This window comes from Pecten maximus, chromosome 17, assembly GCF_902652985.1.
Source record: "Pecten maximus chromosome 17, xPecMax1.1, whole genome shotgun sequence".
In the NCBI taxonomy this organism is placed as follows: domain Eukaryota; kingdom Metazoa; phylum Mollusca; class Bivalvia; order Pectinida; family Pectinidae; genus Pecten; species Pecten maximus.
Window position 1 is genome coordinate 20,720,820 of NC_047031.1, and position 18,456 is coordinate 20,739,275.

The window sequence follows — 18,456 nt, forward strand, 5'->3', positions numbered from 1 at the left end:
CAAAATTAATCTTTGCATATCACGATGATTTTCTTTTTTAATTTATTCAAATTGAAAAAAAGTCGGACCCCGTTATCTCGGATTCAGTGGTTAATGAAGAATTTCGAGATATACCGAAAATCCGAGATAACTGAGCATAATTAATATACAACATTGAATGTCGGTAAAGGATTTTTACTTCTAATTAAATAAGTTCTTTGCGTTTTTAGAGTTCAAGATAACGAAATTTAACTTTTCGCCATATTGGGATGAATTTCTTTCCGCAAATGATATGAAATTATCTTCGTACTCATATAAACCCTCTCATTGATTTCTCTAGAAATATGGCTGTACAATATCAGGACAGGCATCACTTCAGAGGTCAATTACTAGAAGCCACCATAACAAAAGATACACCCACTCTATAATAAACAAAGGATTACAAAGGCCTTATATACATTGCATATTCCGGACATTAAACAAGTCCTCCGATACTAGAATGAACTTCTGATGCAACTTAACCTCTTCACCTTCTTTCAGTCTTTGTAACTCCGAATATCATATTTTTCACTAGTGAAAAATATCACTTTTGCTGATTTGACCAATCAAATTAATGATTAGAAAATACCAAAATAATTGACCAATCAGAAAGCCCGACATATATGTCAGCACCTGGACAGGGGAAACTACTTTTTTTGTTTACAAATTATCGCTGTAGTCCTAGTTAGCATACGGGGTAGTGTTTCGTTGATAAAAAATGTAATAAACAGAATATCTAACAGTGTCTTCAGTAAAACCAAATATATTTCACTCGTGTGGCTAATATTTTGATATTTTTCACTCGTGCTGCGCACTCGTGAAAAATATCAAAATATTAGCCCCACTCGTGAAATATATTTGGTATTACTGAAGACACTGTTAGATATCCTCTATGTATTTTGTTACATAAACTCATATCCGAAGAGTTAAGTGTCGCTACCATACACTGTTAATGCTATTAAGATTGGTGTATCTCGCCATTAGGGAGAATCTTAATATGTTTATGTTCCATGTTTACCATACGCTAGAGGCTTTTAGACATTTAAGGTTTGGACAGATATCAACTGGACTATCAATGTATAGACCGCACTCCCACGTTAACTGTAAAGAAACCCTGAAGCATTATCATACACGCAGCAATCGCTAACAAGACTTTAAAACGATGTACTAAAATTTTATAGATGTATTAATATCAAGTACCATGCATGTAATAAATCACATACGTATTATAATGTTCTATATAAAAATACTGTGAAATCATTCATTTTCGTGGGTTTTTTATCTTGTAGATTTCCTGGGTATTCCAGTCTACGCGTGCATTGTTCCGAAGGTTTCTGGTGTTTTATCGGCCTTTTAAAAATCTGATATGGACAAATTGAAAGGCAGATAAATCTCCAGAAACCTTCGGATTACGATTGGATATACGTCCATAAGTTAGTGTGGTGAACGTTTCGGTGGGCTAATCCTATTTATTTATGCGGTATGGAGTCGGACATACTCGACTCTTCTTGATATATCTATAGTGGTTCTGTTATCACGACCTTGTCTCTTTGAGATTGTCACATTACCCAAACTGACCTAGATTTGTATGGTGGGTATCTCCGGACGTAATATCCCTATACTTTTCAGGAGTACCCCTACAAATCAATATTGATGAGTCTGAAGTATGGCTTCATTTAGGAAGTCCGTACAGTTCTTTGTAGTTGTTTGTGCATGAAAATAACATCATTTAAATTACTTCGAATATAAGTATTACGATAGGTAACGCAAGAGAGCAGAGGTATAACACTTATTATCTCCCTTGTTTGACCACCCAGAAGAGTATTTATCATCGAAACTCGTTCGGTTCCAAAACGTTACTACATCGTCTCCAGTAAATACAAACATAAGCGGATTACCGAACCTGAGAATGACATGAGGCCGCTGACTGGGACGCTGACATATAAACAGTATCAGTCTACATTTTATGTTTTGTACAGGACAAGTGCCAAAATGTGTGTGTGTGCAATTGTTCAGTCCGAATACGAACTGACAAACTGCCTTTCAAGGGGTCACCACGAATAACATACACGAATGTATCACACTATTAAGACGAAGGCCGCAGTGATTTGTACACTTCCTTTAATGGGACGGGGCCTTGAAATTGGCAAACTTAGCGTAGTTTAAGGGAATACTGACAAATAAAACCAGCAAGTTATCAACACTGATGTGGAAAAAAGTAATTTTGCAGTGGGAAAGGGGTCGAAATTCAGCCCCAAAACTAGGGTAAAAAATCACTTAAACCGTTCTTCGTATCAAAAGTTTATGGCTATTAGAAACATTTAATCGCTGTTTTTTTTGTCATTCAGGCAATTTTGTCTCGACCACAACAGTACCAACAACAATTGGGACAACGAAATCGTCGATTACCGGAACTGTTGACCACGTCCGAATTCTTGACCCTGTTCACCTCCAGTGTTTGACCACGCCTTCTCCTGGTCAGACAATTACTTGGGAGAAAATAGGCGTTCCGATGAGCGCTCGTTATGACGTCACCACGGACACTAACATCCTTTCGATACCGGAAGTGTATGCTTACGACACCGGAAGATACCGGTGTACTGCGACATCCCAAACCGGAAATACTATCCAAGCCACGATTTCTTTGAAAGTAGACGGTGAGTATTTTAACACAATCAACCTGGCAGGTATCGCTCGTAATCATCAACGATATGTATATTCACCCGTACATAGCATTATAAATACATCCTTCAATACCACACTGAGAATGTAAATCTATCGATACGATAATGAGGATGTCAATCTATCTGTACAACACTGAGAATGTCAATATATCTGTACAACACTGAGAATGTCAATATATCTGTACAACACTGAGGATGTCAATATATCGATACAACACTGAGAATGTCAATCTATCTGTACAACACTGAGAATGTCAATATATCGATACAACAACGAGAATGTCAATCTATCTGTACAACACTGAGGATGTCAATATATCGATACAACACTGAGAATGTCAATCTATCTGTACAACACTGAGGATGTCAATATATCGATACAACACTGAGAATGTCAATATATATGTACAACACTGAGAATGTCAATCTATCGATACCACACAGAGAATGTCAATCTATCTGTACAACACTGAGAATGTCAATCTATCTGTACAACACTGAGAATGTCAATATATCTGTACAACACTGAGAATGTCAATATATCTGTACAACACTGAGAATGTCAATATATATGTACAACACTGAGAATGTCAATCTATCTGTACAACACTGAGAATGTCAATCTATATGTACAACACTGAGAATGTCAATCTATCGATACAACACTGAGAATGTCAATCTATCGATACAACACTGAGAATGTCAATCTATCTGTACAACACTGAGATTGTCAATATATCTGTACCACACTGAGAATGTCAATCTATCGATACAACACTGAGAATGTCAATCTATCGATACCACACTGAGAATGTCAGTCTATCTGTACCACACTGATAATGTCAATATATCTGTACAACACTGAGAATGTCAATATATCTGTACAACACTGAGAATGTCAATATATCGATACAACACCGAGAATGTCTATCTGTCAATTGAGTAACGGAAATGTCAATTTGTCTATTCAATGAAGGGTATATATGAATACCATGATAGGAACAGTAAGGAATATATTTACATATAGATATTCCTGCTTTTACTCATTGCATCAGCGTTTTGGCGACTGAGGTTTAGGTTGTATCTTCGAGCGGCTGAACCTTGGATTTTTTTTAGTATCCATCAGTTACCCGAGTTCCCTTTGTCAAACTTGAGGTTCTAATAAGATTAATATACCGACGAACACGCCCTTATTTTACCATTGTCTTTTGATAAAACGATAAGAAAACTATGTCTTTGTACTACATCAGCATTAACAAGGCATGTACAGTAGTGACTGCCATTATGATAATTGTTCAGTACGTGTCTTCAAAAGCTGACACTGACGTTCCAGTCTTCTTCTGGTTAAACTTACTTTAGTTAATTATAATACTTTTAATCAGTTTGTATGGAACGACGAATAAGAACAATATCGATATGTAAGCGGCAGCTTGGCCTGATGTGACTCAATCATTTGCCATAACTTTGGCCAAAACATATTTTTTATCTCAAGAAGTATATCACAGTACTTTATCTTAACAGCGGTAGTTAAAATACTTTATCTAACACCGGTAGTCACAATACGTTATCTTACATCGATAATCACGGTACTTTATCTAACACCGGTGGTCACAATACTTTATCTAACACCGGTAGTCACAATACTTTATCTTAACACCGGTAGTCACAATACTTTATCTAACACCGGTAGTCACAATACTTTATCTAACACCGGTAGTCATAATACTTTATCTAACACCGGTAGTCACAATAATTTATCTAACACAGGTAATCACAATACTTTATCTTAACACCGATAGTCACAATACTTTATCTAACACCGGTAGTCACAATACTTTATCTAACACCGGTAGTCACAATACTTTATCTAACACCGGTAGTCACAATACTTTATCTAACACCGGTAGTCACAATAATTTATCTAACACAGGTAATCACAATACTTTATCTTAACACCGATAGTCACAATACTTTATCTAACACCGGTAGTCACAATACTTTATCTAACACCGGTAGTCATAATACTTTATCTAACATCGGTAGTCACAATACTTTATCTTACACCGATAATCACAATTCTTTATCTTAACACCGATAGTCACAATACTTTATCTAACTACGGTGGTCACAATACTTTATCTAACATCGGTAGTCACAATACTTTATCTTAACACCGGTAGTCATAATACTTTATCAAACACCGGTGGTCACAATACTTTATCTTACACCGATAATCACAATTCTTTATCTTAACACCGATAGTCACAATACTTTATATAACACCGGTAGTCACAATACTTTATCTAACATCGGTGGTCACAACACTTTATCTAACACCGGTAGTCATTATACTTTATCTTACACCGGTAGTCACTATAATTTATCTAACACCGGTAGTCACAATACTTTATCTAACACCGGTAGTCACAATACTTTATCTAACACCGATAGTTACAATACTTTATCTTTACACTGTAGTCACAATACTTTATCTTACACCGGTAGTCACAATACTTTATCTTTAAACGGTAGTCACAATACTTTATTTAACACCGGTAGTCACAACACTTTATCTTTACACGGTAGTCACAATACTTTATCTTAACACCGGGAGGCACAATACTTTATCTAACATCGGTAGTCACAATACTTTATCTATCACCGATAGTCACAACACTTTATCTTAACACGAGTAGTCACAATACTTTATCTAACACCGGTAGTCACAATACTTTATCTAACATCGGTAGTCACAATACTTTATCTATCACCGATAGTCACAACACTTTATCTTAACACGAGTAGTCACAATACTTTATCTAACACCGGTAGTCACAATACTTTATCTAACATCGGTGGTCACAACACTTTATCTTAACACGAGTTGTCACAGTACTATATCTTAACACGAGTTGTCACAATACTTTATCTAACACCGGTAGTCACAATACGTTATCTAACATCGGTAGTCACAATACTTTATCTAACACCGGTAGTCACAATATTTTATCTAACATCGGTGGTCACAACACTTTATCTTAACACGAGTTGTCACAGTACTATATCTTAACACGAGTTGTCACAATACTTTATCTAACACCGGTAGTCACAATACGTTATCTAACACCGGTAGTAATAATACTTTATCTAACACCGGTAGTCACAATACTTTATCTAACACCGATAGTCACAATACTTAATCTAACACCGGTAGTCATAATACTTTATCTTAACACGGTAGTCACAATAATTTATCTAATATCGGTAGTTACAATAATTTATCTAACACCGGTAGTCCCAATAATTTATCTAACACCGATAGTCACAATACTTTATCTAACACCGGTAGTCATAATACTTTATCTTAACACGGTAGTCACAATACTTTATCTAACACCGGTAGTCATTATACTTTATCTAATATCGGTAGTCACAACACTTTATCTAACACCGGTAGTCACAACACTTTATCTTTACACGAGTAGTCACAATACTTTATCTAACACCGGTAGTCACAATACTTTATCTAACATCGGTAGTCACAACACTTTATCTAACACCGATAGTCACAATGCTTTATCTAACACCGGTGGTCACAATACTTTATCTTAACACGAGTTGTCACAATACTTTATCTAACACTGGTAGTCACAATAATTTATCTAACACCGGTAGTCACAACACTTTATCTTAACACGAGTAGTCACAATACTTTATCTAACACCGGTAGTCACAATACTTTATCTAACATCGGTAGTCACAATACTTTATCTAACACCGATAGTCATTATACTTTATCTAACACGAGTAGTCACAATACTTTATCTAACACCGGTAGTCACAATGCTTTATCTAACACCGGTGGTCACAATACTTTATCTTAACACGAGTTGTCACAATACTTTATCTAACACCGGTAGTCACAATAATTTATCTAACACCGGTAGTCACAACACTTTATCTTAACACCGGTAGTCACAATAATTTATCTAACACCGGTAGTCACAATGCTTTATCTAACACCGGTGGTCACAATACTTTATCTTAACACGAGTTGTCACAATACTTTATCTAACACCGGTAGTCACAATAATTTATCTAACACCGGTAGTCACAATACTTTATCTAACACCGATAGTCATAATACTTTATCTAACACCGATAGTCACAATACTTTATCTAACACCGGTAGTCACAACACTTTATCTAACACCGGTAGTCACAATAATTTATCTAACACCGGTAGTCACAATGCTTTATCTAACACCGGTGGTCACAATACTTTATCTTAACACGAGTTGTCACAATACTTTATCTAACACCGGTAGTCACAATAATTTATCTAACACCGGTAGTCACAATACTTTATCTAACACCGATAGTCATAATACTTTATCTAACACCGATAGTCACAATACTTTATCTAACACCGGTAGTCACAACACTTTATCTAACACCGATAGTCACAATACTTTATCTAACACCGGTAGTAATAATACTTTATGGTATATCAGTAGTCACAATACTTTATCTAACACTGATGATCACAACACTTTATCTAACACCGATAGTCACAATACTTTATCTAACACCGGTAGTCATAATACTTTATCGTATATCGGTAGTCACAACACTTTATCTAACACCGATAGTCACAATACTTTATCTAACACCGGTAGTCACAATACTTTATCTAACACCGGTAGTCACAATACGTTATCTAACACCGGTAGTCATAATACTTTATCTAACACCGGTAGTCACAATACTTTATCTAATATCGGTAGTCACAATACTTTATCTAACACCGGTAGTCACAATATTTAATCCTTACACCTGTAGTCACGTGTCTCTCATTTATTTCAGGTGTGACACAGTACGACTGTAGTTTTGAGGTTAACACATGTAATTGGAAACAGAGCCCGACGGATGACCTTGACTGGACTCGCAATTCTGGCCCAACCGACTCCACATCTACAGGGCCCGACACTGACCATACGGTTGGAAGGGGTCGGTACACCGCGATATTACCTATGTTTATTACCTATATATATTACCTATATATGTAACCTATATATATTACCTATATATATCTTTATAGATCACACTAGCGCTTTCAACATGCATGTTGAAAGCGCTATTGTGACTAAATATATTATCTATATATATCACCTAAATATATTACCTATATATATCACCTAAATATATTACCTATATATATTAACTAAATATATTATATATATATGTTAACTAAATATATTATCTATATATATCACCTAAATATATTACCTATATATATTAACTAAATATATTATCTATATATATTACCAAAATATATTACCTATATATATTACCTAAATATATTACCTAAATATATTACCTATATATATTACCTATATATAACCTATATAGATTACCTATATAGATTACCTAGAATAAAGTTAAAGTGTCCATTTGACGGTAAATAATAACAAAATAAAAAGTCAAACACAGACTGCTGTCTCCCTAGTAATTCCGCGGCTACATGTATATCGTGTCGCTCTTCAGGGGATTATGAATTTTATTCGGTACATCATTGTATGACGTCATAATAGTAGGGTACATAATTACCTACATCTATTACTCATACCCTTTGCTTATATCTATAACTCATTATTTTATTATCGTGTGCTACTAAGTATGTATATCATCCCTTGGCATATATTATCCAATAACAATACTAATTAATAATTCTATCGTTATATATATATATATTATGTAAAGGTGTCAGTTTATTGCTTTCCCTACCAAGCTATATATTTGTTTCATTATCTGTTTGTATATCTTATGATTTTGTGAAAACAGAAATCAAAGGATCTAGGGTTAGATGTTTATAGTCTTAATAATCACAATATTGATTCATGTGTACAGTAGTTGAAACAACATTAGCAATTCAGCTTTCAGCCAAAACACGAGAACAAATGCTGATATGTATCTATTTACTGAATGTACCTGGAGACGTCCAGGTACATAGGGGTACTATATGTACTGCTAGCTCGGTCTATGTGCTAGGTAAAGAGGGGTTTTATATGTACCGTTGGCTCGGTCTATGTTCCAGGTAAAGAGGGGTTATATATGTACCGATGGCTCGGTCTATGTTCCAGGTAAATAGGGGTACTATATATATATCCTGCTGGCTAGATTAATGTTCCAGGTAAATAGGGGTACTATATATATGTACTGCTGGCTCGGTCTATGTTCCAGGTAAAGAGGGGTTATATATGTACCGATGGCTCGGTCTATGTTCCAGGTAAATAGGGGTACTATATATATATCCTGCTGGCTAGATTAATGTTCCAGGTAAATAGGGGTACTATATATATATCCTGCTGGCTAGATTAATGTTCCAGGTAAAGAGGGGTAAAATATATACTGCTGGCTCGGTCTATGTTCCAGGTAAAGAGGGGTACTATATATACTGCTGGCTCGGTCTATGTTCCAGGTAAAGAGGGATACTATATATACCGCTGGCTCGGTCTATGTTCCAGGTAAAGAGGGGTACTATATGTACTGTTAACTCGGTCTATGTTCCAGGTAAAGAGGGGTACTATATATACCGCTGGCTCGGTCTATGTTCCAGGTAAAGAGGGATACTATATATACCGCTGGCTCGGTCTATGTTCCAGGTAAAGAGGGGTACTATATATACCGCTGGCTCGGTCTATGTTCCAGGTAAAGAGGGGTACTATATGTACTGTTAACTCGGTCTATGTTCCAGGTAAAGAGGGGTACTATATATACCGCTGGCTCGGTCTATGTTCCAGGTAAAGAGGGGTACTATATGTACTGTTAACTCGGTCTATGTTCCAGGTAAAGAGGGGTTCTATATATACCGCTGGCTCGGTCTATGTTCCAGATAAAGAGGGGTACTATATGTACTGTTAACTCGGTCTATGTTCCAGGTAAAGAGGGGTACTATATATACCGCTGGCTCGGTCTATGTTCCAGATAAAGAGGGTAATATATGTACCGTTGGCTCGGTCTATGTTCCAGGTAAAGAGGGGTACTATATGTACTGTTAACTCGGTCTATGTTCCAGGTAAAGAGGGGTACTATATATACCGCTGGCTCGGTCTATGCTCCAGATAAAGAGGGTAATATATGTACCGTTGGCTCGGTCTATGTTCCAGGTAAAGAGGGGTAATATATGTACTGTTAACTCGGTCTATGTTCCAGGTAAAGAGGGGTTCTATATATACTGCTGGCTCGGTCTATGTTCCAGGTAAAGAGGGATACTATATATACCGCTGGCTCGGTCTATGTTCCAGGTAAAGAGGGGTACTATATGTACTGTTAACTCGGTCTATGTTCCAGGTAAAGAGGGGTACTATATATACCGCTGGCTCGGTCTATGTTCCAGGTAAAGAGGGGTACTATATATACCACTGGCTCGGTCTATGTTCCAGGTAAAGAGGGGTACTATATATACCACTGGCTCGGTCTATGTTCCAGGTAAAGAGGGGTACTATATATACCACTGGCTCGGTCTATGTTCCAGGTAAAGAGGGGTACTATATGTACTGTTAACTCGGTCTATGTTCCAGGTAAAGAGGGGTACTATATATACCGCTGGCTCGGTCTATGTTCCAGGTAAAGATGGGTACTATATGTACTGTTAACTCGGTCTATGTTCCAGGTAAAGAGGGGTACTATATATACCGCTGGCTCGGTCTATGTTCCAGGTAAAGAGGGTAATATATGTACCGTTGGCTCGGTCTATGTTCCAGGTAAAGAGGGTTAATATATGTACTGTTAACTCGGTCTATGTTCCAGGTAAAGAGGGGTACTATATATACTGCTGGCTCGGTCTATGTTCCAGGTAAAGAGGGGTAATATATGTACTGTTAACTCGGTCTATGTTCCAGGTAAAGAGGGTACTATATATACCACTGGCTCGGTCTATGTTCCCGGTAAAGAGGGGTACTATATATACCACTGGCTCGGTCTATGTTCCAGGTAAAGAGGGTAATATATGTACTGTTAACTCGGTCTATGTTCCAGGTAAAGAGGGGTACTATATGTACTGCTGGCTCGGTCTATGTTCCAGGTAAAGAGGGGTACTATATGTACTGCTGGCTCGGTCTATGTTCCCGGTAAAGAGGGGTACTATATATACCGCTGGCTCGGTCTATGTTCCAGGTAAAGAGGGGTAATATATGTACTGCTGGCTCGGTCTATGTTCCAGGTAAAGAGGGGTACTATATGTACTGCTGGCTCGGTCTATGTTCCAGGTAAAGAGGGGTACTATATGTACTGCTGGCTCGGTCTATGTTCCAGGTAAAGAGGGGTACTATATGTACTGCTGGCTCGGTCTATGTTCCAGGTAAAGAGGGGTACTATATGTACTGCTGGCTCGGTCTATGTTCCCGGTAAAGAGGGGTTTTATATGTACTGCTGGCTCGGTCTATGTTCCAGGTAAAGAGGGGTACTATATGTACTGTTAACTCGGTCTATGTTCCCGGTAAAGAGGGGTACTATATGTACTGCTGGCTCGGTCTATGTTCCAGGTAAAGAGGGGTACTATATGTACTGCTGGCTCGGTCTATGTTCCAGGTAAAGAGGGGTACTATATGTACTGTTAACTCGGTCTATGTTCCCGGTAAAGAGGGGTACTATATATACCGCTGGCTCGGTCTATGTTCCAGGTAAAGAGGGGTAATATATGTACTGCTGGCTCGGTCTATGTTCCAGGTAAAGAGGGGTACTATATATACTGCTGACTCGGTCTATGTTCCAGGTAAAGAGGGGTTCTATATATACTGCTGGCTCGGTCTATGTTCCAGGTAAAGAGGGGTAATATATAAACTGCTGGCTCGGTCTATGTTCCAGGTAAAGAGGGGTACTATATATACCGCTGGCTCGGTCTATGTTCCAGGTAAAGAGGGGTACTATATGTACCTGGAGACGTCCAGCTATATAGTTGGACATAAAGCGGACCTGGTGTCACCAATCGTCGACCACACAAAAACGTATTGTGCAAGTTTTTGGTACAACATGAACGGCATCCAAATAGCTCACCTCAGCCTCATCGCCAAGGTAGGCACTAATATATCACCTGCCATCCGGGTACAAAGTAAAGCGTGATTTATTTGTCACCTAAAGTAGAATTGGACATCCGGGCACTGGGGTATAGTTTGATCTATTTTACATCCGGGCACTAAGGTCATTTGATCTATTTTACATCCGGGCACTAAAGTATAATTTGATTTATTTCGTAACCTATCGTAATGAATGTTATTGTTCATGATTATTATATTGATGTTGATATATATATGTGATGAGGATGAAATGTGTAATGAGAATGCTGCTGCTGCTGATGATGATGTTTGTAGAGCAGTAAAATTAAGTGAAATTTGATAGATAGTCGGATGATGTATGTGATTGTGTGAATGTTCAAGTATGTTTTTTTTTTGTTCGTTTTGTTTTGTTTTGTTTTGTGTATATGTTAGATGTATGTAATGATTTGATCAGTGTGGAGCGTGGTCAATCGAGTATATGTTAGATGTGTGTAATGGTTTGATCAGTGTGGAGCGTGGTCAATCGTGTCAGTTGACGTGGCTAGAGTTGATATGACCAACACAGAAACTGAGCACTGACAGGATTGATCAGGCTACCAGGGAACTGGAGGGGGACTGTGTATGTGTGTGAAGATGATTTTTTTATCAGGAATATACACATACAATGTATAAGAGTATATGTATGATTGTCTATTGCTTACTGATGTAATATGTTTTATGATGATGATGATGTGTCTGTAAAACAGGAATGACATGAGATACCGGTAGTAAGAGGATGTTTTGTGTCTGTAAAACAGGAATGACATGAGATACCGGTAGTAAGAGGATGTTTTGTGTCTGTAGAACAGGACTGAAATGAGATACCGGTAGTAAGAGGATGTTTTGTGTCTGTAGAACAGGACTGAAATGAGATACCGGTAGTAAGAGGATGTTTTGTGTCTGTAGAACAGGAATGACATGAGATACCGGTAGTAAGAGGATGTTTTGTGTCTGTAGAACAGGAATGACATGAGATACCGGTAGTAAGAGGATGTTTTGTGTCTGTAGAACAGGAATGACATGAGATACCGGTAGTAAGAGGATGTTTTGTGTCTGTAGAACAGGAATGAAATGAGATACCGGTAGTAAGAGGATGTTTTGTGTCTGTAGAACAGGACTGAAATGAGATACCGGTAGTAAGAGGATGTTTTGTGTCTGTAGAACAGGACTGAAATGAGATACCGGTAGTAAGAGGATGTTTTGTGTCTGTAGAACAGGAATGACATGAGATACCGGTAGTAAGAGGATGTTTTGTGTCTGTAAAACAGGAATGACATGAGATACCGGTAGTAAGAGGATGTTTTGTGTCTGTAGAACAGGAATGACATGAGATACCGGTAGTAAGAGGATGTTTTGTGTCTGTATAACAGGAATGAAATGAGATACCGTAGTAAGAGGATGTTTTGTGTCTGTAGAACAGGACTGAAATGAGATACCGGTAGTAAGAGGATGTTTTGTGTCTGTAGACAGGACTGAAATGAGATACCGGTAGTAGAGGATGTTTTGTGTCTGTAGAACAGGACTGAAATGAGATACCGGTAGTAAGAGGATGTTTTGTGTCTGTAGAACGGAATGACATGAGATACCGGTAGTAAGAGGATGTTTTGTGTCTGTAGAACAGGAATGACATGAGATACCGGTAGTAAGAGGATGTTTTGTGTCTGTAGAACAGGAATGACATGAGATACCGGTAGTAAGAGGATGTTTTGTGTCTGTAGAACAGGAATGAAATGAGATACCGGTAGTAAGAGGATGTTTTGTGTCTGTAGAACAGGAATGACATGAGATACCGGTAGTAAGAGGATGTTTTGTGTCTGTAGAACAGGAATGAAATGAGATACCGGTAGTAAGAGGATGTTTTGTGTCTGTAGAACAGGAATGAAATGAGATACCGGTAGTAAGAGGATGTTTTGTGTCTGTAGAACAGGACTGAAATGAGATACCGGTAGTAAGAGGATGTTTTGTGTCTGTAGAACAGGAATGACATGAGATACCGGTAGTAAGAGGATGTTTTGTGTCTGTAGAACAGGACTGAAATGAGATACCGGTAGTAAGAGGATGTTTTGTGTCTGTAGAACAGGAATGACATGAGATACCGGTAGTAAGAGGATGTTTTGTGTCTGTAGAACAGGAATGAAATGAGATACCGGTAGTAAGAGGATGTTTTGTGTCTGTAGAACAGGAATGAAATGAGATACCGGTAGTAAGAGGATGTTTTGTGTCTGTAGAACAGGACTGAAATGAGATACCGGTAGTAAGAGGATGTTTTGTGTCTGTAGAACAGGAATGAAATGAGATACCGGTAGTAAGAGGATGTTTTGTGTCTGTAGAACAGGATGACATGAGGATACCGGTAGTAAGAGGATGTTTTGTGTCTGTAGAACAGGAATGAAATGAGATACCGGTAGTAAGAGGATGTTTTGTGTCTGTAGAACAGGACTGAAATGAGATAACGGTAGTAAGAGGATGTTTTGTGTCTGTAGAACAGGAATGACATGAGATACCGGTAGTAAGAGGATGTTTTGTGTCTGTAGAACAGGACTGACATGAAATACCGGTAGTAAGAGGATGTTTTGTGTCGGTAGAACAGGACTGAAATGAGATACCGGTAGTAAGAGGATGTTTTGTGTCTGTAGAACAGGACTGAAATGAGATACCGGTAGTAAGAGGATGTTTTGTGTCTGTAAAACAGGAATGACATGAGATACCGGTAGTAAGAGGATGTTTTGTGTCTGTAGAACAGGAATGACATGAGATACCGGTAGTAAGAGGATGTTTTGTGTCTGTAGAACAGGACTGAAATGAGATACCGGTAGTAAGAGGATGTTTTGTGTCTGTAGAACAGGAATGACATGAGATACCGGTAGTAAGAGGATGTTTTGTGTCTGTAGAACAGGACTGAAATGAGATACCGGTAGTAAGAGGATGTTTTGTGTCTGTAGAACGGGAATGAAATGAGATACCGGTAGTAAGAGGATGTTTTGTGTCTGTAGAACAGGAATGACATGAGATACCGGTAGTAAGAGGATGTTTTGTGTCTGTAGAACAGGACTGACATGAGATACCGGTAGTAAGAGAATGTTTTGTGTCTGTAGAACAGGACTGAAATGAGATACCGGTAGTAAGAGGATGTTTTGTGTCTGTAGAACAGGAATGACATGAGATACCGGTAGTAAGATGATGTTTTGTGTTTTTTTCTGTGTATATGCTAGATCACTGTCATCATCATTATCATCTCCCAACATAATGCTGACTAGTAACATTACAAGCACACTCACATTTACCCCAACATACAAAAACAAGAGGCCCAGAGGGCCTGTATCGCTCACCTGGTTAAAAGGTTAAACTATATATTATTACATCCGGGCTCTGAGATAGAATTTTATCCTTTTTTTTTTTAAATTGGGGTACGAAGTTAGAATCCGATCTTTTTTACATCCGGGAACTCAAGTAGAATTTAATTTATTTTACATCTGGGCACTTGTATAGAATTTTATCTATTTCACATTCGGGGACTAAGGTGAAATTTGATCTTTTTTACATTCGGGCACTAAAGTAGAATTTGACCCCATTGGGAATGAAAGACGGTATTCTCAACCCTCAGAGTAAGATTTGTTTTCTGCAAAACGCTCGACAAGCCTCGTGTTTGGCGACTTGAAATCCTCGCCCTCGGTCTGAGATCCCCCTGTCGCGATGTTCGTGCTGAAAACATTCCCCCTTATTATTATAGTGCTATAACCACTTATAACTTCCATTTCTATGACTGGTATTTTTGTAGGAGAATACCGAGACTACCCTGTGGACCAGGGGCGGAAATCAAGATGCGAATTGGCACTCCGTCCGTGTGGAACTTCCACCCCGGAATAGCGACTACAATTTGGTCTTCAGGGCAACACAAGGAAACGGTTACCATGGTGATATTGCCATCGACGATCTGACGGTCCGAGAAGGAAACTGTTAAAATTTGATACAAATTTAAAACGATTTAGTGGCAATATATATAGTGTATATGAATCTTATTCTTTAGCAATCTTACGATGGTTATTGTGCCTTTTTGAACGTCAATAAATCTAAATTTAAGGAACTTAATGTTATATATATATTTTGCTTCACATTTTTATACCCCCGCAACGAAGTTTGGGGGGGGGGGGGGGGGGGGGGATACTGGAATCAGGTTGTCTGTCCGTCCGTCCGTCCGTCCGTTTGTCTGTAGACGCCATTTTGTCCAGACAACTCCTCCTAAACCGATGGGCCGATTTCAATGAAACTTCACATACATAGAGAGGACCATGTGTAGATGTGCATGCCACTTTATTTTTCTCAAAATTATGTTTGCTTTGGCAACTGGTCACTATAAACAGGTTTTTTAATAAAAACCATAATTTTACGTTTGTCCGGACAACTCCTCCTAAACCGAAGGGCCGATTTCAATGAAACTTCACACAAATATAGAGGACGATGTGTAGATGTGCATGCCAACATTTTGTTCTCAAAATTATGGTTGCTATGACAACTGGTCACTATAAACAGGTTTTCTGATAAGAACCATAACTTAAAGATTGTCCGGACAACTCCTTCTAAACCGATGGGCCGATTTCTATGAAACTTCACACAAATATAGAGGTCCATGTGTAGATGTGCATGCCACTTTATTTTTTCTAAAAATTATGTTTGCTATGGCAACTGGTCACTATAAACAGGTTTTCTGATAAGAAGCATCACTTTACGTTTGTCCGGACAACTCCTCCTAAACCAATTGGCCGATTTCAATGAAACTTCACACAAATATAGAGGACCATGTGTAGATGTGCATGCCGCTTTATTTTTTTCTAAAAAATATGGTTGCTATGGCAACTGGTCACTATAAACAGGTTTTCTGATAGGAACCATCGGTTTACGTTTGTCCGGACAACTCCTCCTAAACCGATTGGCCGATTTCAATGAAACTTCACACAAATATAGAGGACCATGTGTAGATGTGCATGCCACTTTATTTTTCTCAGAATTATGGTTGCTATGGCAACTGGTCACTATATTACTGGGTTATCTTTGTAAGCCTCTAATTAACAGTTCCATTTCACCATTGCAGATTGCGGGGGTATTAGTCAGCCATCTTGACGACAGTTCTAGTCTTGTCTGATTTTTTTAATGGAATGGTTTAAATAAATGGGTTATTACAAACAGCGTGATACAGCTATCCGATGCTGGTATGTCCTCATTACCATGTCTATAATTATGACGTCATGACGGGCGGAAGTTGGACGTCTTTCCAATAAGTTAAAATATAAATGTTACTACATGAGTCCATACAAACATTAAATTAATTGAACAAGCAGAGTTATTTTATACGTCATGAACCTTTTAGTCAGCCTTGGCATCACTGACGACTTCTTATTTTATTTTGGCTCCGGTATTTCTAACTTCAGATTTTGCTGATATCTTGCGTGTCTGTTGACCAATCTTTTAAGTTTGTCTGATCAATGAGCAGGTTACGCCGTTGCGCATTGTCCGTCGAGTTTTTGTTAATATTCGCTTCTCTTCCCGAATAGCCCGAGTGGATGTTGATCAGTTATGGACTTAGGCGTTGTTGTTTGAAGGTGACTTATCACTATATCAATATTCTATTTGGATAGAGTCGATTTGACCAGCACCAACTTCAGATGACGAAACTAAATAGTGCATAAACAGTCAAACCTCGTCAACTTCGAACTCTGTAAACTCGTAGATTAGGCTGAACGTTTATCTAAAACCTCCATACGGTAGAAATATTATATATTAGATATACTTGGTTACCATGATATGTATGTCGAAGTTGTTCGACTGCAATTTAAATTCTTATCGTACCCACTCACCCAGGAGACGGATCGCAAAGAGGATATCAAAATTCAGTTAATTTTATTCAAAATTTACTTTGAATCATTTTTGGGAGGAGGAAGATCAACGTAAGTGGAAATAGGGGTATTGACTTCAATGAACGGTACCGGAAAAAGGGAGGTAAGCGTAATATATATAATTGAAATAGAGAGTATTCGACGCAATCTTTGAAATATTCATGTGCGCTCCGCGGGTTCTATTGCCTCCTCCTGCGAACTGATGACCTTCAAATGTACGAAAAAACAAGACAAAGTGTGTACGAGGAAACAAGACAAAGTGTGTACGAGGAAACAAGACACAGCGTGTACGAGGAAACAAGACACAGCGACTACGAGGAAACAAGACACAGCGTGTACGAGGAAACAAGACACAGTGTGTACGAGGAAACAAGACACAGCGTGTACGAGGAAACAAGACAAAGTGTGTACGAGGAAACAAGACACAGCGAGTACGAGGAAACAAGACACAGAGAGTACGAGGAAACAAGACACAGTGTGTACGAGGAAACAAGGGACAGTGTGTACGAGGAAACAAGACAAAGTGTGTACGAGGAAACAAGACAAAGTGTGTACGAGGAAACAAGGGACAGTATGTACGAGGAAACAAGGGACAGTGTGTACGAGGAAACAAGGGACAGTGTATACGAGGAAACAAGACACAGTGTGTACGAGGAAACAAGGGACAGTGTGTACGAGGAAACAAGACACAGCGTGTACGAGGAAACAAGACACAGTGTGTACGAGGAAACAAGGGACAGTGTGTACGAGGAAACAAGGGACAGTGTG

The 18,456-nt window shown here is 38.3% G+C and overlaps 1 protein-coding gene across 2 annotated transcripts in view; it reads left to right on the plus strand.

The window, feature by feature from the left end:
- The window catches only part of LOC117315575 (collagen alpha-1(X) chain-like), a 39,777-nt gene extending 23,880 nt beyond the window's left edge, over positions 1-15,897 (plus strand). Inside the window, exons 7-10 of one of the 2 annotated variants that reach the window (XM_033869820.1) lie at positions 2,367-2,675; positions 7,569-7,712; positions 11,617-11,777; positions 15,576-15,875. In XM_033869820.1, coding sequence (XP_033725711.1) covers positions 2,367-2,675; positions 7,569-7,712; positions 11,617-11,777; positions 15,576-15,758 — 797 coding nt within the window. In that variant the 3' untranslated portion in view covers positions 15,759-15,875. Of the gene's footprint in view, positions 1-2,366; positions 2,676-7,568; positions 7,713-11,616; positions 11,778-15,575 lie in introns of both variants that reach the window. The other variant, XM_033869819.1, reaches the window with a different exon arrangement.
- The last annotated feature ends 2,559 nt before the right edge of the window (positions 15,898-18,456 follow it).